The following is a 27,838-nucleotide window of genomic DNA, read 5'->3' as shown; positions in this document are numbered from 1 at the left end:
ATAGTAGATTCTATGGCCAGGCCAAAAAGCTCCTCTGAGTAGGGAAGTTCTACTATTGAAAAAGGTAATTCTGAGGGTTTGGCCATTGGCTTCCCATAGTGCTATGAGATTTCTGGCACAGGGAGTCTTCCTTTGAGGAAGACAGAACCCTCAAGAGTGATGTGTAGATCCTCTTTGTGTTTCCAAAACTTAGGAGGTTTTTGTTTTTCTTTTTAATGCCAAAAAGCCCATTCATTTAAATTTGGGCTTTTTTTTTTCAACCTACAAGATGAATAGCTATCTTCTTTTTATTTTCTCCTCTCCCTGTCCCTGCCTCTCACTGTCTCATGCATCACCAATGATGTTTCTGAGTGGATGATATCGTCAGCCAAAAGGAGACGACAGCCTCGGGATGTACCAAGGGTGAGCCACAAAGGGAGTGGACAGTTTGCTCATCTTATGATGCTTTCGACCAAAGACCCAGTTGGGTTCTTTCAGACTGCTCTCACAAAGAGACTGGACCCTTTACCCATTTTTTTTTTTTTTTGGATGATGGGTCTTATGGACTATGCCTACATTTTATCTGCCATTGGGAGCTTTGTTGTTCTGATATTTACGGGTAAGCTTTTCTACGTGATGACTCCTCTCAGTAATCTTAGTGTTTCCAATTTAATTCTATCAGCCCTGGAATGTCCACCTAAAAGAACATCCTTTGTTTTCTATATAAGCAAATGAAGTTGACTAGAGTCGTCCTTGAGTATCTCCAAGAAATCTGAGTGCTTCAGTGCATAGAATACTACCTCAGTGTAAGACACTTAAATTCTATGATATTGAATAGAAGAATTTTATGTTATATGTAAACCCCCATCGGGCTATCTTTTAAGTGGATGTACTTAATTTTTTGCCCTCTGACCTTTGGTTTGATTTCTCCTGTAGCCTATGCACCACTCCAACTTACCCCAGCTTTTAAGTACCAGCATGGTCCAATCAATGGGTCACACAATGTGGGGTCTATGATAAGGTGCAGCAGGAGGGACCTCTAGTCTAAGTGAAGGGAGGCTTGGAAATTTAAATCCTGCTGCACCCCAATAACATTTCCATAAACTAATCGTAGATGGAAAGCAGAGAAACCAGTGTTATAGCTGTATGATCCCTTCTAAAGAAAAAGGAAATTAGTTAGGAACTGAAAAGCAAGAAGAGGAAGGGCAAAAGACTTCAGCTCAGAAGCTCTACATTCTGCAGGCTAAAAGGAATGATGATTGGTCCATACCCATAAATTCAATCCCAAGATGCTCTGCCAATGCAGAAAGTTGACAAAAAAAAAAAAAAAAAAGAAAAAAGAAAGGAGAAAAGTTTCAGAAAAGAGCAATACACCGCACTCCAAAACAAACACGACTATGACAGCTCCGTGCGTGCACACTGAACAGGACAGGCGGTGAGAGTTACGGAAGCATGCTCAGGCACACGCGGCCCCACCGGCGACGGGGGAGAGCACAGGGTCTTTAGTAACCTTCCAAAGCTTCTACCGAGGGAGGTTAGGGGCTGAACCATGCTTGACTCGTCATTCGAGAACAGACGTATTTTATAAAAGCATTTGCAGTAAGTTGATTTGTTTTTAGAAGATGTTCTAAGGAGTTTTTTGGTTTTGTTTTTTGTTTTTTTTTTTGAACTAAATGCATCCAGTGGCAGAGACAAGAGTACATGTCAAGAAGAGAATAATTTGATTTGAAATTTGTATCACACTGGATTTGCTTTTCCTTGCTGGTGGGTAGTAATACTTTAGTATTACTTTTTAAAGTTGTACCTCGGTCACTTAACTTTCCAGTTCCTTCACTACATACACCAGCCATTTCATTCTAGGAAAGCAACAAAAGCTTCTACCCAGAAACATGACCAAGGGAAGCCAGGTTATTGGTGACTGTTTTCAGTTTTTCATATAATTTCTGTGTAGGATTGGGCAACTTGAAACCTCGCCTTTTTCAAGTTGAAAAGAAAAAGACTTTTTCCCCTAGGTGTGTTATATGGAGATTCAGTTTCTGGGGTCTTTACTGCTTTTTGAAGCTATTAGAGGCAATTAGGTCAGCACCCCACAATGCTGAGCTCCGGTGGGCACAGGTGCCAAGAGAAGCACAGCACCACCCAGGCAAGTGTGTGCCAATGCCTAGCATTTCCACAGCTCTGTACAAAGCCTGTGCAAACAAAAATGGGCAATGACAGGAGGAGAACAAGGCAAAGAGAAAAAAAAATATCAGGAAGGATACTTTGCCTTCTTACAACCAAAGTTGACAGTCAAGTTTCATCAAGCATGTAGGCCTTCTCTCTCGGTGAGCACCATGTGATTGGGTGAAAGGTGAGTGGGAGGCAGGGATCAGAAGCAGACGTCTGTAGTCCCTTCTCTCAGTGGATTAGGGAGAAATCGGGGACACTCCACTAATAGAATGAAGCAGCTCTCTTGCAGTATAAGCTGCAGGGATATGGCTTTTACAAAACCATCAGTCAGGGCACGGAGAGAACAGCCCTTAAAGACACAAGACAAGTGGAAGGGTCGATCGTGGTTCTGATCCTGTCTCTCCCACTCACCTGTTTAGTAACTTTGGTCAGGTTTATTGCTTACTGAACAAATTCATGGTAACACATGCTCACTGCTGAGCCTATGGAACGAATCATGGTCTGCAAGAGCAGAGGGCTCAGGATTCTGGGAAAAAGACACGTCTAGAGATGCATCATGGGACAAACAGTGCAGCACATTCATGGTTACTCTGAGTAATTTTATGCAGGGAAACACTGACTACTCCTAGGATCTATCAGAAAAAGAAAATAGATGAAGATTTTGCAGCCACTTCAAGAAATGATGATTCCCTACGTCAAAAATATATCTTGGAAATGGGAGGCATGATCTATAATGACTTCTGATGTGGGTCTGGTGTACACCCACAAGTAGTCTGAATTTTTCTTAAATTAAGAACCAGAAGCCTTAGGGTTAATTCCGTTGTACAAGTAATTCATAATGAAATAATCTATTCAAATACAAATGAATTTCTCTTGCCTCTGTGCAATTCGTCAGACTGACATTTTTCCCATTTGCTTTTTCATATAAACTTTGGAACATCAACGTGAAAAAAAATTGGTTTCTAAGGAAATTGATAATAAACTTCCTTCCTCATTTCTTTCACGAGGCTATGATCCAATTTTCTTCCTAGAAGCTTCTGTGTCTCTTTCTTTTTCTTCCTATAAGTCACTAATAACTTAAGGGTTAAAATCAAGACATATCTATAAAAAAATCCTTTCCAAAGAACTACTCCATTCCTATGTGAACGCTTCTAATGATTTGTATTAGTTGCATAGAAAGCTTGGTTAAGTCTTCAATAAAATTAGTAGCATGCCCATGCATACATATTACTGCATTTACGGTTTTATAGGTAAGCCTGTGAGCCTAACTATAATTTCATTTCAAGGGAAGTCATTCACATCAGGCAGCTCCAATTTTAAATAATTCAAGGGGAAATTGGTACTTAAAATGGGAATCTCTTTTGGCTGTGAGCCCTAACAAGGGAACAAGCAGAGGATGCATGCATCAGTCATTCTAGACCCGGAACAACGATGCTCTCATTTATCTTTATAACTCTTTCACTTTACGTCCAACAAAAGAAGCAGAATGCACAAACTTTCCATTAGGTAAAGAAATTCTTCCTATCGGCTCTATTTAATCTAGTGCTGGTGCTAGCTCATTGTGCGGCACATGGTTCTACTGAACTTCTGGTGAGCCACTACATTCTTCAAATTCAATTAATAATTCACAACCACGAAGGTTACTGTAAACAATTGAGTTTCCTTTTCTACATGTGATTTCCTGCCAGGACCATGGCAATATAAAAAATTAATTTAAATCTAAAGTCTCCCGAAACTATTAAATATTGACTCGCTAATCCTTTGTGTTAGGCTTTTATAATTACTTGACGAAAACTGATTAACCTGGAGGTTAATTTAAATTTTCAACTGCATTAGAGAGAAGAACAGTAAAATAACTTTCTTTCATCAAAATTATATAGCCATTGCAATTATGGTTTCTGTTCAAATTTCACGCATTCAGGGTGCTATTTTTAACATCTTTGGACTTGTTTATTCAAGTAATTTTAAAGACATGTAGTCTTGATTTTCTGTATCTCTGGAGTTTGTCTAAAATATTCTAATGCCTCTTCTAAATGGGATGAATTTAGTGTCTTGACTCTAATTTCAGACTTACCTTTACAAGTGTAGATGCTGTTTTTCACAATCTGCATTGTTACTGAGCCCTTTGAAATGTAATAGACTTTTGCCCTATTCCTCAGTTTTCATGTGCAGAACACACTCACACACTCACACACACACACACACACAAAGCAAATTTCACACTCATTTGAAATTTATGACGATTCTGTCATCTGTGGAGTGCTCTTTATTCTGCTGTTAGCAAGATACATGTTATACATGTTTGATACGTACATTATCTTAACAGCCTCTTTAAAACATTTAGAAATCAATAAAATAATGTATGTGCTAATAACCAACGGCTCAAAAGTACTTTTAAGGCTGAGAAGTCTATTCATTTTGAGAATGTGCCTCAAGTTCTAAATGTCCACTTCAAAATTATCTATAATGTGAGCCGTCTATATTTAGTTCCTATGGCTTGCCAGCTTCTCCAGGACACTCTTGTCCCATGCTGCCTTCAGGTACTGGAGCTCTGAATGTATTTTCTCTTTCCACAAAGTCTACACATTGTGTGTGGGCTCCCTACATGCATGCCACCACATGCTAGGGATCACAGTATCACAACTAGGGATTAACTAGGAATTGAACTATAATAAGTCATATTTAAGGCTAAAGTGGATGATACTTTCTTAATAAGTACTCTGTGTTATATTTTAAGACAAATGGCTGCTGTAAATTGTACCCCTTTCTTTCCTAATTTAAATCAGCATTTGTGGATCAATCAATAGGATATGGTGATCAAAATAACTATCTAATCTTAATAATATAAATTATATGTTAAACATGTTGAAGAATTGTATATTCTCGTTGCAATGTTACTCTTCAACTGAGAATATGGCTTGGCAAGCTGTAACCTTTGAGGCAGGATTCTTCTCTTTAAAGATTGTGTCATGTTCTCTAAGATAGTGTGTCTGTAAACAAACAATCACCTTTTCAAGTGACCTCTGTAGGAATATCTTCGAGATTCTGTGTTAGCATCCACTGGTACTTGAACATGGTGTAACAAAACTCACTCCCCTGTCTGGCTATCTACTGGGGAAAATACAAACTGAGAACTTCAGAGGCAGACATTAGAAAATGAACTCTGGACAAGATGATTCAGAGAAAACGTGGTGTCTGATTGGAAACGCTTGCTTCTCCAGACATGTGGTATCAATAATGCAGCCATTACGCGCTGGCCTCATGACTGAGCTGCCTATCAATCCTTGTTAAATCAAGTTAAACATGAATGCTAATTTCCTGCATGCCTTCCCGAAGTGTCACTGAAAGCTTACTAAAAATTTCATTTTAGGAGCCTCATCCTGGACTTCAGACAGTGCAGCTAATTTAAATAATGTCAAATAAAAGAGAAAATGGTGAAAAAGTGAATGAGCACATATTTGGTGATTACCAGTGGCAGAGTTAACAGAGTTATTGTTCTGTGAAATATTTGCATTTTTAATGCTTGCCCTTATCTAGGGAGACAACCTTCTATAACACATCTCTAGTGGCTGAGAATATATAAGATATATATATGAATAGCTTACCTCTTTCCATTAAATTCTAACAAGTAGATTTATACCTATACTATCATGTGGGCTTGCTAAATCTATGCTATTTGAACACAACCAAATGATTCAAAAACTGATTTTATTTTATTAAATAAAATTCTACTTTCCCTTCTATTTTTACTTTCTATCCTATCTACTTAAAAAAATACCTATACCTACTGAGAGAAAATTCATGTCTGATAAATGCTGTTATTTAAATATCTGTTAATACAGTGAATATATTTCAAAATTTAACAATACCAACTTGCCAGTTTTTACAAGGGAAAATTATAGCTTATGGCATAATCTTTGATAACATAGTCTACGGAAGTACTTAAACTTCATTTCACTAAAAACATGGCTATTATTCTAATAGCATTTATGACTTTTAATTTTTTTCTTTTTTTGAGACATGGTTTCACTGTATAGCTCTGGCTGGCCTCTAACTCAGAGAGATCAACCTGCCTCTGCTCCCTAAGCACTGATATCTGCAACGATTAACAGAAATTTATTCTTCTCATGAATCAGAACCAAGGGTAAATCTCTGATTTTTTTGGATACCTAAATGACCAGCTTGTGTGATTATTTTCAATGTTTTAAGAATTTAAAGTGTAGTGAGCTGTGTAAAATGCTCTTGATGATTACTAATTGATAGGGTTGACAAAAGCAGCCTTGTGCTGATAGTTGTAAGAAAGATTTAATGGAACACAGGCTGGCCCATCAGTTTGTTTATTGGCTACGAGGCGGGAGAATGGGGCTTTGTCATGACATGACACCATCACCACAAACCTTAAAATACTTGTTATCTGAAGCTTCATAGGAAAACCTGACCAATTCACGATTTACATGACTAAGTGGGGTATAGGCAATGTGATGTCTAAAGGTTTCAGAGGCCGAGAGATACTACCCCAGTTCACGAGGAGCCTGACAGACATCTAGCTGAGTTACCCAGGAGATTATCTACAATGTAGACTGAGTAGTTTAGCAATGATGTTTAAAACATCATGACCTCACAGACATCCACTAAACTTGCCAGCTCAGCATTAAACACTTTCATATTTCTCCTAGATTTGTTATTTTATTTTGAAGTAATAGTGTTCAAAACTGTAATAGCTCCTTTCTAAGATTACCCTTTAAGCAGCATAAATACTCAGATTAAGAAACACTAGGATAATGGTGATTATCTAAACTCATTCTGAATTACTTACTTCCCAAGAAACATAACTATGAGCCTGGATATTGCCTTGGCTGGGAAATATTTGTTTTTAATTTTTTCTACCTAGTAGTGTTTTGCTTTTTTTTTTTTTTTGTCCTTTTGCCTGGATGTGAACTTTGCTTAATGAAGAAAAACATCTGCACTCTTTTCGTGATGTTTATTTGATATGAATAACACACTCTGAGCCAAAATCAACTTACCATCATTTCAAGGGTATGGTGGTACAACCTAACAACGGCCTCTGCAGACCGCGGATGTTGGATACAGAAGATGGACTGCTTGGTGCAATGATTTTATTTTATCAATACAAGTGCAAGTCTGAAATGTCTTTATTATTATTTCACTCCTCCATGTGGACTATCCACATGATGCATGATCAATCTCAGAAATATCCAGAGCCTCACACACCTACTAGAAACTCAGAGCCGACTAGTCATAAACAGAGGAGGCAACACAATGGCTTTGTTAATGTTCTCATGCGACAGGCAGAGGCAGTCAATATTAGACCTGGTAGGACACGCTAGCTCTAGGTGACTCTGAGGGGAGATGTAGCAACAAGAAAGCAGCACCGACTGAGCATGCTCCTATTCAGGCAGAGACAGAAAGGGAGTGGACGTACTGTAGAAGCTGGCCATTACGTAGTTTTGGCAACGATCACCAGTAAACTCATTTGGGCACCTGAGAGAAGAAACAAAAAAACAATGGTAGAAAAAAAACAGAGAAAAAGAGAAGAGGTGAATATACGCTAGAGAAGGTCCTTGAGTGTCATTGACTGATCTTGGTGAGTTCACCCTCAGGAACTGAATCCTTGTCCTGATCATGGCTTTTATACTCTGGCATCTCCCTAGTGCTTAAAAATTTGGACAAAAAAAAAAAATTCAGTTTGCAACCGTCTATGACAGTAAGATTCCAGGATTTCAAGGTGACTGCTTTTTTTACAAAGAAGTCACCAGACAGATTGATGGTTTAGTCATCTAGTTAAAGAAATAGGTAGAAAATGATTTGGAGTAGGTTCACTGCTGACTCCCAGAATCACAGGCCTCTCTGACCAGTCATTCCTTCACATTTTAACTTTGGGACCTAAGTGAATGTCAGGCAGCTGAGACCACAGTGGATGGGTTCGTGCCCTGAGTGGAGACACCATAATTAGAACAATAGGAATCAGTTACAACTGAGCCGTAAAAGCACCAAGTGGTTGCGATTGTTGCTGTGGTTTGGTGGAGAAAGCAGATTTCAGATTATTTGAACATACTTTCTTGGGTTTGCACTTTCATGGGCACATTCTCAGTACATCTTGCTCCAGTGAATCCAGGTTGGCACCTAGAGGGCAAAAACGTGATAAGCAATCGAACGCTCAAGACACTGAACTTTCAGCCTGGTAACCTTCCTCCCATGGCATATGGAGTCCTAAAAATGACCCGGTGCTGAACAACACAGAGAGGGAAAGACACGCCACTCAGAAAGCCACTCCCACCAAACTGCGGCTTCCTCAGTGTGCCGCTTGCTTCAGTCGTCAGAGGACTAGTTACTGGAATTTAGCTAGAGAGAGGCTGCCAGCTGGACAGGGTGGCAAGGCAGGGAAGGGTTGCTCTCATCCTGCCTTGCCCAGAGTGCTGATCTCGCCGTGTTAAAACACCAGTGTTGACACAAGCTTTTGTGGCTCTACTTACGTCTTTTGTTATCAAAAGACCTTGAACCTGTAATTTTATTGTGTGTGCCTGAGATTTCTACTCATTTCGTATCTGTTTTCTGAACTGTAAGTTGAAGCATGTAAGCAAAATACGTCAAATACTGTTATTCTCTAGTGGTTAGGGATGAGAGAATGACAATTCTTATTTCTGCCCCCGCCAAGAGTTAACGAATTCAGTCTTGTTTTTAATACTATTGAAAGAAACAGAATGGAATTTTATTGGTACAATTTCATTCATTTAGTTACCTCCAATAAAAGAAAAATACATTCTTGAAATTAAAAGTTATTCTTCTACAGAAGCACACCATATGACATGCCACTTCTACATTTATGGCCAAATAGTCTGAATTTAATGGAAAAAGTTGTATTTTATTTATTCATCTCAATTTACTTGTCAAAATACAAGACTCGATATAACTTTTGTTCTTAAGATCATACAACAGGGCCATTCTTAGACATTATACGCTTTACTGTTCCATGTTGCTTTAAGCTAGTATCTAAACCCCATAGATTGGGTTTGATGGACCCAGTATCATGATGTAATAAGCAGGTATTGAAGAGTTTTAAAAAGCAAATATACTTAGAGGTAAAAATTTAGAATTGAGTGCCAAGCACACACATCCACATAGTTCATTGTAGCTGACTCAAAACTGCAGCCAAATAGCCTAATTTGCTCTGCTAGTATTTATTGACTTAGGGATTTTTATATAAGTCTCTTGTCTCTAGAGTAAATAAGGCTGAACATTGTCATTTTGATATTAACTGTTAATAAATCGACTACTTCTGCTAACATAAGAGTGATTTCTTTAACGTACAGGCTAAACTCAATAGGAAAAAAGAAATGCTATCACGTAGTTTGGTACAGGAAATTCTCTTATTGCAGGAAGGTGCAAAAATACCAGCAGTATCAGAGTTCCTGCCACATGACTACCTGCCCAGTATAACTGTGCTCATTAAGGATAACATCACCAGGCCCAGAGAGATGGGTCAGCAGTTAAGAGTACATGCTGTTCAAGCAAAAGAACCAAGTTCAGTTCCCAGCAGCCACACCAAGCAGCTTAACAACTACCTGTAGATCTAGCTCCCAAGACTCTGATGTCATCTTCTGGCCTCTATGGGCACCTGCACTGACAGGCACAGATTACTACACGTATACATAATCATAAAAATAAATCTTTAAAAAAGAATATCAATAAATATATATATATATAATAAATATATCAAGATGGTTCCAGTGAAGTCTCTAGAATACTTGAATGAAATGATTATTTTTACTGATAATCCTTTGCTGATTATCTTTGCTGAAGAGAGAAAGATCTACCTAGAACAAAATATAAGATCTGACCTATAAAGTAGGGGCTGTTTCTATAAAGAAATTCATATTTTCAATACAAATGCCTCAATGGATTTTTTTAAAAATACTCCATGTAGCTTATTTGACCAAATTATTTCTGAAAAAATTCCTATAAGACATTTCTATACTTAATTCTACAATTATAGATACATCCCAGAATAACTATTTCATTCTCTACCTGTTTGCTTTCTTGATAAAAATTAAAATTCTTATATTGAGCACACCATTTATTTTCTATACTTATGTGGCAAATAAGAATTCTGTGTATGTGTGTATGAGAGTATGTATGGGAAAGAGAGAGACAGAGACAGAGAGACAGAGACAGACATACAGACAGACAGAAGGGGGTTGGAGAAGATCCATCTAGCATAAGAAATGATATTACTGCTCATATTTAAAGATTATGTCATGAAGAAATAGCTAAGGAATCAAGAGTTTCTTAAGAGAAAGGCATTTATTGGGAAATTACAATTTAGGCATCTTAAGTGCCCAGCCCGTGACTAAAGAGTATGTGGCTAGTATACAAATGGGGTAAAAATAATCTTCCCTACCCACTTCCTAATTACTGTGAACTCTGTGTGCAACCTAGGAGATTAGCATTGTCGGATGCTGCATTATCTCTGCTATGTGGTCATAAAGAGTATTAGGTTTAGTAACACATCACATAGTGAATGACTTTTGTTCTAGATACAACTATTCTTAGTGGCGTTTTTCTCTATGTGCATTCCGTCTTCCAATCTAACACTGGCAGACTCCACCTCTTCCGCCTATGAAGGACTCCTTCCCTGCATGGATCACTGTGCCTGGTCCCATGCCTGGTCCAGACCCCTTTAACCGGGCTTACTGTGCTATGATGGATGGGAACGGTGCTCATCCAAATCACCCTGTATCTCGACAGCCTGACAGAACCTGCATGCTGTCTCATTTAAACTGCGGCTTTCCATAGAGAACGGTAGATCAAAAACCTCCACAAGGAAACGAATGTGTCAAAACAAGTCAATCTTGACATGTACTTTCTGTCTCTAGAGTTTACAAAAGAATTTCCTCTGTGGATTTCCAAAAAAGTTTTAATAGGAATTACTAGTACCTGGGGATTTTTCTTCCCCATGTAAAAACCTTTAACACTGTGATTGCCCCGCTGAAAAGAAAGGGCTATGATTATTTAAGAGAATATCTATTACCTAATTAAATTTTGTTATTTAAACACCAGTTTACCTAAGACTCAATAAAAACAGAACTGTGTTCTAAGCAAGGTTTTTATCTCACAGCAGTAACAAAAATACTAGAATTTTTCAAAACTACATTAGTATAAAAATGGCATATAATACTATGTGTTCTTAATTTTACATAGTGCCCGATGAAATAATTTCATTTTTAAGTCTATGTTAAGATAAATTCGAAACTAAGGAATGCTCAAAATTGCTGTAGCCAGAGTCCAGGCTTGCCCTTACATGTGAGGTCCAAAGCTTTACTTTGGCTCTAAGGTACCTGACTTTTCTTTCAGCCAATAAGGAATTTCTAATGATTTTCTATAATTTTTCAAGCCAGGCAATTTAATATTGCCAAAATAATATTGGCAATTATAACTTACTCATTTATTAAAACTAACAAACATCATTGGATCCTCATTTAAAAAAAACATTTTAATAATGACAACACTTAATGGATGACCTGATGCATTTCCTAGTGATTCAATCATAGGTGCATGTGTTTTGAGAATCAGTGTGTGGATACTCTAGACATATTCAAAGATATTTACAAATCCCCAAGAAAGATCTGGTTCTATAGGGTTGGCCAATTTTATAGACCACTTATTAATTACAGTCAACTTATAAACTGTCTTTAGACATCGTCCTTCCTTTGTTTCCTGGTTTCATCCCTGTCCCTCGAGAACACTAGAAGGAAGAAGCTGACAGCCAGTGTGTTCTCTTTAGTCATCGCTCTGTGCTCAAAACATTTGGCCAGTTTTTAAAATCCCCTGCTCGAAAGAATATCATATCTTTCTGGTCTTCTTCAGTACTAACTGCGCCATTTCCTTGCCACCATAAAACACCTGAATTTATGTATTTGGTGTTGATATTTACAGATACCAACATACTCATTCTGGGGAACACTGGCCAGTTTGTGCTCGATGTCACAGCTTCCCGCTGTCACTCTGGAAACCTGCGTTGCCCTTGGATTCAGCTCTCAGACTGCTCGGCTGACTGTCTCCAGGATCACATTGCAAACACAGACTTTTCTCACCCCATAGCTGGCGTGGTATTCTGGCCAGTGCTCGCCTACTCACCGGCTGAGTATCTGCATTGTAGATTATTTTTTCCCAAACGTATTGTTACTATTAGTCTGCATGTTTCTGAGATGAATCTTATTCTGTTATCAGCCTTTAAGTGAAATTACTTGAGGCTTATATATGTTTTTCTAATTTGTGTTTCAGTGGTCTTTGCAGTGTCATCTGCAAAAGTCATTTATTTCCTCCAGAGAATGCCCTCCATAGCATCATTAAAGAAAACACTAAACAGAAAATGTTCCAATGATGTTTCTTTCAGATCTAGCATATACCTCCCATCACTGCTCAGCTGGTATGGGTCTTCCCTTTCTTTTATTATGATTCTGGGGCTAGCTTCCAATCCTTGTGATAACGAGAGTACATACAGTGGCTTCATAAAGCTCATGAGTAAATACCAAGGGAAAACATACACACAAAACTCATATATTGCCCTGGCTTTCAAATATTATGTTTTCCCTACTAACAGTGGGCATGGCAGTGCTTAGGAACACATCTCTCCTTGACTGGAGCTTTGGACCTTATCTAAGACTCTGTTTGTACAGTTTCTAGTGAAATGCTCACCCAGAGACTAAAACCCTTACCAGTGTTTATCCAACACAATGCATCCTTAAGTCAAGGCAAACAACTTCCACAGATATAGGATCAATGTATCCTATACCTTACTACGCTAGAGTGACATATGAGCTGCTGCTCATCTGTGGTCTGTTTTTCTCTGGGCAGGGAGATGACACTCTTACTTCAGATTAGAGGCCTTGAGACACTTTCTCATTCTCTCTATGCTAACAGACCCCTTTTATAATGAGGCATCTAAATGATTTCTTTTAAATTATTCAATGTAAATATTCTTAAAACAGTGCATTTTTATTTAATATAGATTGTGTCTTAAGGTGATGACTTTATATTTTCTGTCCCTTCTACAAAGCCTTTGTCTTTCATTCCTTAAGGTCCTCACTAAACATACCCTGAGCTCCCTAAATGTCTTCACGGCACTCAGTACATCAATAATTGATTATTAAGTCGATTGCTTGAAACATGGGTATTATTTTCAATGGCCTTTAGGTCTCCTAAAGGAAGAGGTCAGTGTGGTTTTGTTCAGTCCTGGATGCTCAGCATGAACCCAGGCCTGCCTCGTGGGAATTCAAAAACACACACGGCTGCTAGCTGGTGCAAGAAAGACAGAGGAACTGAGGTACATGGAGAGCTTAGCCAATGTTCCAATTCCAGACAGAACTGCTCCTAAATTGGTGCCTGCAAGACTTCCTTCACCTACTCTAAAAGGTCCAAGCCTAAACATAGTCAGAAATATTAAGAGTGGTAGGATCCTATGCACAAAGAAACTGAAGACATGGTCATCTAAAGAGCTCAATGTCTAGATTCCTAAGAGTCCCATCAATTTCCTGCATAAATGCTCTTTGCTTCTGATAAATGAGATGTCATTCAAGAACACAGAAGTTCCCTGAGAAAAAGCTCATCTGTGGTTAGAACCAGAGTGTCATTTACAGTGTTTGTATGACCCAAATGAATTCTAATCATCCTTATTTGTGTTAACCTATTTGCTGATAAAAAGTAGTGAAGTGTAGACATCATCATTACTGTTAGGACTGCGACAGTATTTTGTAAAACTTTAGCCTTAGGTAGTATCTGTGACTTTTCCTTTGAATCTTACTTAGTCTCTAGATTTCTCAAACGTATGTAGCTAAACATATCCCTGTGTTCATGGTGCTATTCTCCTGGTTCACAAGGTTACTCCGGCTCCTTAACTAGCTGTCACAATGCCCAAAGTTCCCTGCCCAGCCGTTAGACCACACAACTAGCTGCACTACCTAACAGGCTTTTATGTTTGCTTTGCTTCCTGGAGTGGAGGTGCTGTTCTGGGTAGGCAAGTCACCATGTTGGCGCTCACATTCAGATCTTAACTTTCAGTATTTGTGCGTACGTGTAAAGGAAGCATAAGGATGGGAGAGGCTCTAAAGAAGAACTAGATGGGGGAACATGGGAACAAGAGCTGCTATGAAGGAAGAAAGGATGCTGCTGGAGCCGGAGAACAGAATACCGGGGAGGAGGAAAAAGAAACGACCGAAAGAAGTTGTTTGAAAAATGCCACAATGAACCGATTTGTTGTATGTGGATATAAAAATAAAGGAAAGGAAAGATTAGTGTATCTTCAAGGACAGGCTAGTATATTAGGATGACTTGCTCTGCAACGAGAGTTCGGTTTGTAAAGGCTCCTCTGTCTCTAGCCCTTTCTTTCCCTTTAAATTCTAGCTACCTTCAAAGCCAACACTGTGCTCTTTGGAACACATTCACTCACATAGCCTAGTTACTTTATTTAAGTTAGAGTAGCATAGTATTGGGACTTTATCTCCAACAGTCTTATGTATATAGTGATGTACCTTTTAACAGGACATCATATAGCATGATCTACATAGTGTATAAGTATTGAGTATACAGAAGTCATAAGAAGTAGTGTTTGAAGGAAACTATCTTTTAAGTGTAGATTGATTTCTGAGTTTTAATTTTGATTTTTTTTAAATGAGGAAACTTGTAATCAAAGATATCAATATGGTGATCAGATATATAAATGTTCCTTCCCATGAAAAGTTACAAAGCTAGCTGGCGGCCTCATGGAAGCCACATAAAAACTTTTACATAAAAAGAAAAATTAGGGATTAAATAATGCCACCATTTTTTTTTTTTGTCCTTGTCTACAGAGAGAATAGTACCATTTACTTTTTATTATTAGAGGAGAAAAAAAGGTATTACTGGAGTTAAAAACTACTTTAGCAAAAATGAACTCATTTAATTTTTCTGATTCCCAGGGAAAAAAATTTGCAGAATATAGTAATTCTATGTTATAAATGAAGGTATTGTCCAGGGGGCTGAAATTGGAAGGACACAGGACTGCTTACTAAAACTGGTGGTTAAAATCCAGATTCCTCACTGTAAGCCTATATCTGTCCACTGGGCAATAGATCACATTTATAAGCGTTGTCTGTTGCAAAAATATCTTTTAGACTGAAAAACATCCCATTCACATCTTCCAAGTCAGTTCTCTGCTGAACTGCCCGGAGCAGCAGACATGAGGGAAGGGAAGAAAGAATCTGGACAATTTCATGTTCAAAGGATCTTGTTGCTGTAAACCGTATGATGACAGAGCATCAGAGGATAGAAACTGGAATGGTTTCTTCCTCTTTGTGTAATCTGGAGAGTCACTAATTCTTTCTCTTGGATAAATTTTAAGTTACTGTGGAGAGAAGAGTAATATAAAAGATGAGAACCAATGCTCAAATCCCTACTTAGTCCCCATGGGCAAGTCCAAGTAAGCATCACAAACCTCCTCGGAGAACTATTTAATTGCATTATGGCTCATTCATTTGGAACACCTTGTTTTAAGCAGCAGGGCAAAGGAGATTTGCTGTAAAATCCAGTTCAACTCCCAAGAAGACAACGGTGGATTAGGTGACCAGAGAGACTCCTTGGAGACCTCCACGTTTGTGCTGTTTCTGAGTCATGTCTTTGGTCAAGGATAAGGTTGACTTTGAATAACATGGCTCACGCTTCAGCAATGTTTTTGTTCTAGGCAGATGGGCCATATGGAAACTATGAACTGGCTTCATAGACAGGACGTCAATGAGCCGATGAAACATTGTTATGCTCTCTGTTTTTATTCAAGTGTTTTAGTGAACAATATATGATCATAGGACAGGACATATTATGTGACTTTGTTTAAATTCTGAGTTGTTATTAATTTTATTGTTAGGGATGTTTATAATAGACATGGTTTTCTTTATCAGAGAAAGTTTTTCATTTAACAAGGATTGTTTAACTGTTTTGTATGCAAAATGCACTCCAATTCTTAATCGAAGGCACTGAATTATTTTGATACATCAATCCAGTTACACTCTAAAAACAGCTGAGACCTAAAATCAGAGGTTTTCTTTTTAAAAGGGAAGGTAATAATAAAAATCTTAAAAAGCAAAAACATTCTAGCAATGGGAGGAAGGAAATGAAAACAAAGAAATAAAAGGAAAGGTAATGTTCTAAGAACCGGATGGAAGGCACGCCTGGTTCACCAGACGATTGTTATGAGAGGTGTAAAACATTCATTCTCAGTTTGCTAATTCAATAACTACAAGAGATATGAAAAACTTTTCAGTTTAAGATTTACCAAAAAAAAAAAAAAAAGAAGTTTTTTTCTTCTTCTTCTTTCCTCCTGGATACTACTACTTAAAACTTAATGAGAAACTGTGCGGGTGAAGAAAACTCACAGCTGCTGGCGTGGTACCAAACTGGAGTAGATGAACAGCACTCATGTGGTTGTGCGTTTTGTGGAGGATGTGGGAGGGCTACAGAATAGGTGAAATTAATACGTGGAAAAGAACTGCACTGACTCCTTAGAGGTATTCAGAAACTAGCGTCTGTACCCACATAGCCTGTAAACCTCTGCAAAGGCTATGATAAGGGATGATCGTATTTCATCGTTGTAATTAAAACATAGTGGTCTCTACATGCTCTTCTATAGAGGGTAAAAATGCAAAAAGAAAGATAATATGGGGGAGACTTGTTTAAAAGGGGGAAAACTTGAAGGAATATAATTTAAATGTTTTTTTCAAGGAGATTTTGAAAACACAATGATATTTTGTGCCTAAGATCAGAGGAAAATCACAAGGTTTCCCAGTATGATAAATGAACTTCACATCTTACAGGTTGTAATTCTTTGCATCTGGTATTTTCCATGTGATAAAAGAAAGTCTTTAGGAGGTTATAAAGTATGTTCATCCCGTTCACCATGATAAATGGGGGGAAGGTTACATTTGTGCTCTTTTATAGCAATTCAGCAGAACTGAAGGCTAAAACTGAAAACTGGCTATAAGCAAACATGATTGAATCATTTTTATGATTAAAACTAAGAATAATTTAAAATTATTTTTTTTAAATAAAAACTTGTATTTTATTAATTTACAATATTTAAACTCTTTTTAGTAGAATATCATCAACAATGTTCACCTAAACAGAATCTTATCCCTTTGTGTATTTTTTATTTTTTTTATTTTTTTTTTATTTTTTTTTGTCTCTTCCAGATCCTCTGAGCTTCTCTTTTTTTTTCTTGCTGATTTTTTTTATTAATTAATTAATTTAATTATTAAAGATTTCTGCCTCTTCCCCCCACCACCTCCCATTCCCTCCCCCTCCCCCAATCAAGTCTTTCTTCCTCCTCAGCCCAAAGAGCAAGCAGGTTTCTCTGCCCTGTGGGAGGTCCAAGGACCACCCACCTCCATCCAGGTCTATTAAGGTGAGCATCCAAACTACCTGGGCTCCCACAAAGCCATTACATGCAATAGGATCAAGAACCCATTGCCATTGTTCTTCAGTTCTCAGTAGTCCTCATTGTCCATTATGTTCAGCGAGACCGGTTTTGTCCCATGTTTTTTCAGTCCCCGGCTAGCTGGCCTTGGTGAGTTCCCGATAGATCATCCCCATTGCCTCAGTGTGTGAGTGCACCCCTCGCCGTCCTGAGTTCCTTGCTCGTGCTCACTCTCCTTCTGCTCCTCCTTTGGATCGTGAGACTTCAGTCCAGTGCTCCAATGTTGGTCTCTGTCTCTGTCTTCTTTCATCGCCTGATGAAGGTTAATATTCAGGGGGATGCTTATATGTTTTTCTTTGGGTTCACCTTCTTATTTAGCTTCTCTAGAGTCACGAATTATAGTCTCAATGTCCTTTATTTATGGCTAGAAACCAAATATGAGTGAGTACATCCCATGTTCCTCTTTTTGGGTCTGGCTTACCTCACTCAGGATAGTGTTTTCAATTTCCGTCCATTTGTATGCAAAAAAAACAGAGAAGTCGACCAATGGAATAGAATAGAAGACCCTGACTTTAGCCCACAAACCTATGAACACCTGATTTTCGATAAAGGAGCTAAAAGTATACAATGGAAAAAAGAGAGCATCTTCAACAAATTGTGCTGGCAAAACTGGAAGTCAATCTGTAGAAGAATGAAAATAGATCCATATATATCACCGTGCACAAAACTCAAGTCCAAATGGATTAAAGACCTCAATATCAGTCCAAACACACTGAACCTGATAGAAGAGAAAGTGGGAAGTACTCTACAACACATGTGCACAGGAGAACACTTCCTACGTATAACCCCAGCAGCACAAACACTAAGGACATCATTGAATAAATGGGACCTCCTGAGACTGAGAAGCTTCTGTAAAGCAAAGGACACTGTCACTAAGACAGAAAGGCAACCCACTGACTGGGAGAAGATCTTTACCAACCCCGCAACTGACAAAGGTCTGATATCCAAAATATACAAAGAACTCAAGAAATTAGACCGTAAAAGGTTAATCAATCCAATTATAAAATGGGGCACTGAGCTGAACAGAGACTTTTCAACAGAAGAAGTTCAAATGGCCAAAAGTCACTTAAGATCATGCTCAACTTCCTTAGCAATCAGGGAAATGCAAATCAAGACAACATTAAGATACCATCTTACACCGGTCAGAATGGCTAAAATCAAAAACACCAATGATAGCCTCTGCTGGAGAGGTTGTGGAGAAAGGGGCACTCTCATCCATTGCTGGTGGGAATGCAAACTTGTGCAACCACTTTGGAAAGCAGTGTGGCGGTTTTTCAGGAAAGTCGGGTTCAACCTACCTCTTGACCCAGCAATACCACTATTGGGAATATACCCAAGAGATGCCCAAACTTACAACAAAAGTATATGCTCAACTATGTTCATAGCAGCATTGTTTGTAATTGCCAGAACCTGGAAACAACCTAGATGTCCTTCAATGGAAGAATGGATGAAGAAAGTATGGAATATATACATATTAGAGTACTACTCAGCAGTAAAAAACAATGACTTCTTGAATTTTGCATACAAATGGACGGAAATTAAAATTATTATATGAGTATGAAATGAATTGGTATGGTGTCATATGCATGTGAAATAAATTGGTTTTCTTTATACATGGCCATTTTTATCTTGCTTTCAAAACGTAATGAGATTCTTACATAAAAACCTTCCCAGCTGAGGAACTGAGCTTAGAAGTCTACACTCCACTCTAAGATATGATTTGTTTTTGTGAATGGTCTCCATTGATAAAACCAACCCCTTCCACATCTCCGGGAGGCGTGCGCTCTTGGCACCACTGCCAGTCAAGGACCCTAGTCTCCTCTGTTTTTCAAAAGAGGGTCTCACATTTCCCCACCTTTTAGAGTGAGCGTGGAGCTTACTACAAAGCTTAGGAAGTAGAACGCCCTGAACTTCTGATCTTCCCTGTTTTCTCCCGGTGCTGGGAAAGGCAGCTGCCGCCGCCAGCATATCCAGTTCACATGCAGCTTGGAGCATGTGAGGAAGGCGGTCTACCAACTGTGCTAGAGGCCCAGAGGAAGACATGAAATTCCTTTTATACATGATATTATGAGTCTATATAACCAATATAGCACAAATACTGTTAGACTGAAAACGACATGCATTTCAATCACCTGTTGACTTTTTACTATAAAGTTTAAATATTTGTTGTACCAAAAAAACTCCACACTGTTTTATGTTGCTAGTGAGAGAATATAAATTTGATACCTCTTTTTGTTGTTTGTTGTTGTTGTTTTTTCTTTTTTGCTTTTTATTTTTCAGGACAGGGTTTCTCTGACTAGACTGGGCTGTCCTGGTACTTGCTCTGCAGCCCAGGCTGGCCCTGAAATCAGATCCACTTGCCTCTGTCTTCAGAATTAATGTGTGTCACCACTGCCCAGCTTAATTTTATACTTTCTCAACTGTGCATCTAGGCACACACCTAGGGACATTCTACACATGTCTATAACAGTAACACGGACCAAATACTGCTTTCTTCTAACAATGGTGCTGCAATACACCAAATGTACTTCTGAACACATGTACCTTGTTTTTTGTTTTTGTTTTAAATAACTAGAAATAGCAACTTCGAGAGTTTGGAGAAATAATTGTGAGGTAATAACATCATCTTAACCTTCTGCCCTCCTGCTTCCTCTATTTGACCTGTCCACTTTGCAGGTGAGCACTGGGATAAGAGACAAATATTACCTCACAGTTCAGTTTCTACATGGGGAAAGAAATAGGGATCCAGCGTCACAGCCTTCTACAATATGTGCACATTTCTTTTGGCAGTTATTAAAGAAAACCACGAGGAAAGCAACATTATGCATATGAAAGCAAAAAAAAAATAACCCAAAACAAACACGAAATAACCAACCCAACAACAGCCTAAAATAAACAACGCCCACATACACTGGAAAGAGTTAAACCAGTTCTGGACATGACAGAGACAACGACAGATGGTGTAAATATTTCAAAACCCTCCACGTTATTCAAACAGGATGCAACAAAATGGGGAAAAGAAGCAATGGAGCAAATCACGACCCAGAATCATCTGGAATAATCAGCTACAGATAGCAGCCACAGAGAGGAATTTGTTTCTTACTTGCACAAGTATCTCGAAGGGTTTGTCAGGTCTTTCACCATGAAACACTCGCCACCATTCACGCAGAAAGTCTTCTCCTTCTCGGCGCACTTTACAAGATGGCTGGTCCCAGTTGTGGACGTAGACGTGGCTGGATAGGAAAGAGAAAAGGAGGAGGAAGTTTGACACCTTGTTCTGTAAAGAGAGCTGCCATTGTGATTAAATAAAATTCCATCTCCAGCAAGGCTCCATCACTGACAAGAATTTTTTAATAGAAATGACTGATAAAAAATCATTCATTTTGGCAATTATATTTTATGCGTGTGTTCACAGCTGACAACATGAAACAGAGGCAGTTGGATACCTCTAGAAATGTACAACCTGCTCTAAGACTCATCTGTAAGGAACTAGAAACAAGCCATCCTTTGCTTTAGCAGATCTTCACGTAGTAACTTGACATTGACCTTTCTAACCTGACAAGACGGCTGGACCACTGAGCACATACCCTAAATGAAAACAAGCACTAGTCCTCCAGCTCAAGGGCATTTAGCATCAGGACCTCTCCTCCTTTCCACGGCTGTGGACACCGTGGCAGGGCTTAGTGTCAATCAGTGTTCACCACTGATATCAATCAGGACAAACAGCTTCGAGTCAGTCAAGATTCTGTCTACTTTTGCAGGAAAAAAAATCGATTTTGGGATGAATTTTTTTTTTTTATCTTATCCAATGACTTATTCCCATAGATTTTTAAATCTCTTGTCTGTACACCTAGTTTATTCTTGCACGGGTCAGTGTTCCTCTGGGCATTTACTTGACCTGCCCTGTATGGTTTCCCCATTTTATTCTGCTTTGATTTTTCATTTGTTTAGAAATCACATTTTGATATGATTTTTAACCAAATTCCATCTACTCTTTTGTTTTCATTCTTTCTGACTGGAAGAGTCAACATCTTGATGATTTAGTTTCCGACTTCCCATACCCTTTCTTGTTTCCTGTTCTCTTACCTACGGCACACTAGGGACCACAGATCTTAGCAAAAAGAATGGAGAATCAGTCACTCGAACTTGGAGGAGTGATCTCATTCAGATCCCTTCTAGAGACCTTTATTCCTGGCTCTCCTAAATTTCCCATTCATAAAACAGGGGTGATGTCAACCATAGAAAATTTCCACAGAGATCATATGCATTCTAGAGGAAGAGTTAGTGAGTGAGTAGGGAAAACTGTAATTTTCTAATTTAACAATCAGAATCTAAAAACAGCAACAATAACAAACTTGATAAAGGGGCTGCAAGCAAAGTTCCATGGCAGAGCATTTGCTAGGATTTTGTAAGACCTTAGCTTCCAGTGTAACACTGAAAGAAAAAGTTTAACATTGAAAACATGGGGCCCCGATGCTTTGTGCTGCTCCTCTTCAGCCACTACTGTGGATAATTAGGAAACAGGCCAACTGATTCGTTTGGGTGGTGAGGAGAGTTAACCCAGGGACATCCACACGATAGGTGGGTGTTCTAGCATTGAGCTACATCATTTCTGGCCTAAGTCAATTCTTTCCTTACTTCAATAAAGGGCCCTTTCCAAAATGTCACTAAAGGTGTCCTATAGAAACCTACAAACCAAACCAAAGCTAGGTGATTATCCACCTACCACCAGCTGTGCTAACAGAATCTTTATCACCATGAGGGGAATGCAATTTGCACCGTTAGGTTTCTAACATGGCAGAGGACATTTCTATATTACCGCATGGCACATCCTTTGAACCAAACAATATGTCTTCATGTGAAAAACTTCATATGTGCATATTAGTTTTAAATCCATGGCAACTGCTTTTAATTGGTGAGGAAGAACGCTGCTTTGACTCAGCTGTGGACAGCATCCCACTTGATAACAAACTGGGCAGTGTATCCTTCCTGCCCCCATAGAGCAGTAAGTACACGTGCCACCTGCAGTGAGCTGTCACAGCGGTGCCGATCCACGAGCAGTCTCCAGTGGCATCTGAAGCCCACAGTTTCCTAAGGGTGTCTTTTGCCCCACTTGAGTAACTCAGTTGGAAGGCTCTTTCAGAATAAATCCTATGGCATTTACTAACACCAGAACCAACAACCTCCACAAATAGACATATTTCTACATAAATTATAAATGAACAATAAAAATAGGCCATGATAAAAGCCAACGACAGCTATATCACCTTTATTCTTTGGACTTGCTGATCATGTGGGATTATTAAAATAACTAAGATTAATAAATGCACATTAAAACAAAACAAAACAAAAAACCACAATACCTTTTGACTCTTAAAATTTTTCCCTGAAGTGATTTTTCTCTTATAATACTGTCCCAAAATATCTAGTCCTGACACAGTCCACTGGAAAAAAAGTCTTAGATCTTAGTAGTCATGAGACATTTGATAGAAGCCAATTGCTGGAAACGAGGTAGCAGCCATCTCTCAGTGGTGGCTATTGAGCTTAACGCTTTTATCCACAGCAACACCGAAAGCATGAGTTGCAAAGCAGCCATTAAGTCCCAAGTGATGCACAGCATGCGCTGACTGGCTACAGCTGCTCTGAAGCAAAGGCCAAACTCTAGAATGAGCTGCAACTGTCAGAAGAACTTGCAGGGGAGACAGTGCTGTGCACACCCTGTGGATTCTTGCTGCCTTTTCTCTTCTTGGTTGACTATGGTATGCTAGCAGTCCATACATTTCAAGGTGATAGTCTTGCCCTTTGGCTTCTACACATACATTGCTAGGTCACATTCCATTTGTTAATGCTGCCGAACAACGAAGCAGACAGAACAGGACTTACACACCAAGTCACGAGAACGGCCTTCTTTTTGAGGGAGCTGGAAGGGAAAACTAGGGACTTCAGGAGAATGTATTTCAGTACATGAAGAATGTTCTGTTTCTACTCAGCTAGATTCCAACCAATGGTGATTACATTGATCTACCTCCACTTTGTGAGCAGTTTGTCATAATGCAGGTGTTAGCTCTTAGTGTTATGAATGACAATTAAGGACAAAACTGTCATGACTATCCCAAGCATACCTATAGTAACTGCAGTAGGGCAGATGAAATAGCAAAAATAGAAATTGAAGACCAGTTTGAGCAGCAGAACAAACCAACATAGATAACTTTGTTCTCAACATAGGATAGTTCTTATGTTGAGCGTGTCTATGAATGCGTCAACCCAAATGCACTTTCCATGGTAAATCAGCAAATACCATGCAAGGAGAGGAAGCACAAGTGAGGTCGTAACGTATTGCCAGAGAATGTCTCTGTCATGCCAATATACTGACCTTGCTGAGGAAGCAGCACATTTCTCTGCCTTTATAATAGGAAACCCAAACCAGTATTTAAGGGCTAGGAAAGTCCTTGTGTATATGATAAGACTCCTTTGATTCTTTCTCGCCACTTCCTGGTTATTTTCTGAATCTGTCCCTTCATATTTCACTAACTGCCTACGCCGTGGACAGGTAAATGTCCTAATTAAGGTTGACCATGGCCAATGCCCCTTGAAAGTAAACTATTGAGGTAAGCTGCTGAGCAATGAACACTTTCACTATTAATGTGGAGAAGCCTCAACTCAGGCCTCAACTGGGCCAATGACTAGCCGACTTCTACCCCGAGAGCTGTTCATTTAAACTCAGAAGCAAAGCAAGATAGAGGGAGCTGATATGAAGTCTGCTACAAGATTTTTTTTAAGTGTCACTGATCCATCACTGGTGCATAAACCCTGGGCAAAGGAAAGCAAAACATAATTGCCGTCCACATTGGAATTCTGTTCTTTCTTAGGGAATGTGGTGGGGGAGAGGGCCTAGTCTGCAATAGAAGTCAATGAATAACTGCCAGGCATTCAGTAAACACAGACAGCCTACTCTATTGTAACTGTTAGCCAAGGATTCAGAACCCATTAATTTGCTTACATTATAAAACTGATGAATGAGTTAAGAGGAAAAAAATGAATCTCTTTTCAAAATCATTATTTTCTACATTCTGTATTTACACAACTCAAGGCTAGTTTCTGCCTGAAGAACCACATTACAAAAAATAAATACACTTTAGTAGGACCATTTAAACAATCTAAACTATTTTGCTTTCCTTTAAGACAAGATCTCATTACATGGCTCAGGTTAACCCAGACATCTGGATCCTTCTACCTCAGCCATGTGAGGTAAGTGAGTGTCATGGCCTGAGCTTTACAGTAGTGTAATGTCCCTATGACGTGAAATACAAAATACATTTCATCTGTAACATGATTTTGAGCATTACACTACTGCCTCCTTTTGTAAACATGCCAATCAACATCTGAATACCCATTTTCTACTCCTTACTAAGGGTTTTTTCTTGGAAGCACACACGTTTTTCTGCAGAGCAGCTCAAGCTAAACAAAAGTAATGCTGGGCACATGGTTCTCTCTCTCCCTGATTTTAAAAACCATTCTCTTTGTTACTAAAGCAGAGACAGGATCAATAGGCTAGGACTGTGGTACAAACACAACTCTGGTAAAAATATGAGGTCAGCTTCCTTGAACAATGACCAGGAATCATACCTGAGAGGAGTCATGAGACTCTGTCCTTCCTGAAGGACACTATGTTCAGACACTTTTTACTGATTTACTTGTGAAAAATTAAATCACCATGAGCTTTTCTCAATGAAATATATGAAGTTTTTAAAAACATTCCTATATGAAACAGGCAAACTATGAAATGAAAGTTCTGAACCTTACCTGTATCTTCAATGCTTATGTATTTAGAAATCTGCACATTTTCTTTATCTTCCATATTCTGTTATTTCTTGTTGCTGTTATTTGTCTGTTTTTAAGCCCAAACCCATTCAAATTATTAGTGCTCCTCTTGGACACACCCTGTTCTAGTGCTAGAAACTGTTTAGATGGCTCTTGAGGGTGAAGCCCTTTGGAGCAGAAGCCAAGCAGGAAGAGCTCGGCTGCCCTGCCCACATGGCTTCTCTGTCCAGTGAGGGCACAGTGAGAAGAAGCATTAGCTCCTCACAGGAAGAGCCCGAGCCACCCTGGAACCACAGAAGCACTGTCATTCTGGGTGTGCATTTTTTTTTTTTTTTACCTGCATAGTAATTCAATCCTTTGCTGAATAGCATATAGGTACTTGCAAAAGGAGAAAACTGGCTGGGGAGATAAGAGACAACTCTCTTGTGGATCTGGGAGATCCACAGAGGTCATAATTCACCCGAAAGGAACACCTAGCTCCTGGGAGTCCCAGCTTAAAGTGGTGCTGGGTAGGGTTGGACTGGCTCCCTAAGAAGAGACTATTTCTCAGCTTTGCAAAGAGACTGCAGCTTCGTTCTCATAACTCAGCCAGTTACCCAAAGATACTCTCCATAATTGGGAAAAGCTGTGACATCCTCCAAGACATCTTTGTCACTGAGACGTTGTCTAAGAAGTTTTAGGGATAAAATGTGCTGTCAGGGGAACATGGCAATTTGTATACCTGAAAAATAACCTTTCCTAACAAGTCCAGGCTGTCCCTTGATTCTTCTCCCATGAGTATATACACTAAAGGAGAACAGTTGTAGACCAACTGGCTACAAAGCAAATATCAGCAGCCCATCTGGGATGGACTGACTTTGGGCTATATCTAGGTCTCAGTGTACCAAATGATTACTATGCACAAGTATTATTATATACAAGTAATAGTCGTAACTAAAGTTGCTATAGCTAAAAAAATTCAACTGTAAGACTGTATGCACAAACAAAACAGATAGGTTATGACTCACTTGCTCTTATGTTGACCATGTATATGGCTGAGCCTTCACTGAACTTTGCTAAAGAAGCCACAAGAGAGCAGAGAAGTAAGCATTATTCCCTGGTACAGCCCTTGTCTAGAATGTGCAAAGCTCTGGATTCTAACCCCAGACCAGAAAAATAAAAAAAAAAAAAAAAAACCCAAACCAAAAAACAACAACAACAGAGAAGAGAGAAGATACAGTGAGGAGAGCAGAGGAGAGGAGGGGAAGGGGGGAGAGGAAAGGAGAACAAGGAAAGAGGAGGAAGGACAACAGGGTTAGAAAAGAAAACTTCATAGCACCATGCAAAATAAAACCACAAGTTTCAATAGTAAACTAGGTTAACTCATTGCATGGACTCCAGGCTTACTTAGTTAAACTTGGGAAATTTAAAAGTTTGCAGACACCCTACAAGGAGGCAATTTATCTAAAGAACAAGTTGACATAACAAAAATCCAATGGAGATTAACTAGCTTAACTGCTGAATGTGTGTTTGGGTACCATTTAAACTTATGTAAAATGGAAGGGACCAGAAAGGACCTTAGTATATTTTATAGCATCCTGTATTTTAAAAGAATAAAAGTCATCACAAAAGAATAGATGGTTCTGTAGGCTTTAACAAAATATCCTAGCTAAGAAATCACAAATGTACACCGAGGCAGGTTTCCCAAGGTCACACAAATATATGAGGAACAGTTTGTTTTGTTTCAGTGAACCTACTTTCGGGATGAAGGGGGCATGAAAAACAGTTTTTAGATACTGGTCTCCCTTTTCAACCCCTGTGAAGCCCCTAATAATATTTCTTCCTTTCCAACAGAATGAGAAGTAACCTTTGGGTGTTTCTCCTCCTAAAACAAAAATTTATATATATTCATGGAAGACCAAGGTCATCTGTAGCTCAAGAGAAAGCTCATTGTAAGCTCCCAGCAGTTGCTAAAGAAGTCACGTGGTGTTATTAGACAGTGTTATCCTTAGGAAAATAAGACTGTCGGCAAGGTTATTTTTCAAATATACAAGTTGCCTTTTGTCCCTGACAGCACATTTTATTCACAACACAGTCTAATCACGCTATTCTACAACTTAGACAACAATATCACGGTGACACAAATGTCTCAGAGGATGTCACAGCTTTTCCAAATAAATAGAGAGCATCTTTGGGTGACTGGCTGGGAGGAATGACAATAGGAAAGGCACACTTTCTTTGCAAAGTCAATAGTTTTGGGTTTTTTTTTTTTTGCTTTGTTTTTTCTTTTAGTTAGGAAGCCAGTTTCAGAAACATGGTTCTGCTAAATATTTTCAAGAAGCCACTGAGATTTTATGAGCATAAGCTTCA

The 27,838-nt window shown here is 38.8% G+C and overlaps 1 protein-coding gene across 14 annotated transcripts in view; it reads right to left on the bottom strand.

Moving 5' to 3' along the window:
* Positions 1–27,838, bottom strand: part of Nrg1 (neuregulin 1) — a 977,747-nt gene that overhangs the window by 20,064 nt on the left and 929,845 nt on the right. For 4 of the 14 annotated variants that reach the window (XM_057752215.1, XM_057752216.1, XM_057752226.1 and 1 more), the window contains 3 exons: positions 20,772–20,901; positions 7,592–7,650; positions 1,250–1,273 (listed from right to left, as the gene is read on the bottom strand). In XM_057752215.1, the coding sequence (XP_057608198.1) occupies positions 1,250–1,273; positions 7,592–7,650; positions 20,772–20,901 (213 nt within the window). Of the gene's footprint in view, positions 1–1,249; positions 1,274–7,556; positions 7,651–8,224; positions 8,293–20,771; positions 20,902–25,471; positions 25,585–27,838 lie in introns of those variants that run through there. The other 10 variants (XM_057752227.1, XM_057752229.1, XM_057752223.1 and 7 more) reach the window with 6 other exon arrangements.

The sequence above is a fragment of the Chionomys nivalis genome, chromosome 20 (genome assembly GCF_950005125.1).
Source record: "Chionomys nivalis chromosome 20, mChiNiv1.1, whole genome shotgun sequence".
NCBI classification, from domain to species: domain Eukaryota; kingdom Metazoa; phylum Chordata; class Mammalia; order Rodentia; family Cricetidae; genus Chionomys; species Chionomys nivalis.
This window is presented reverse-complemented; position numbering and strand designations above follow the sequence as displayed.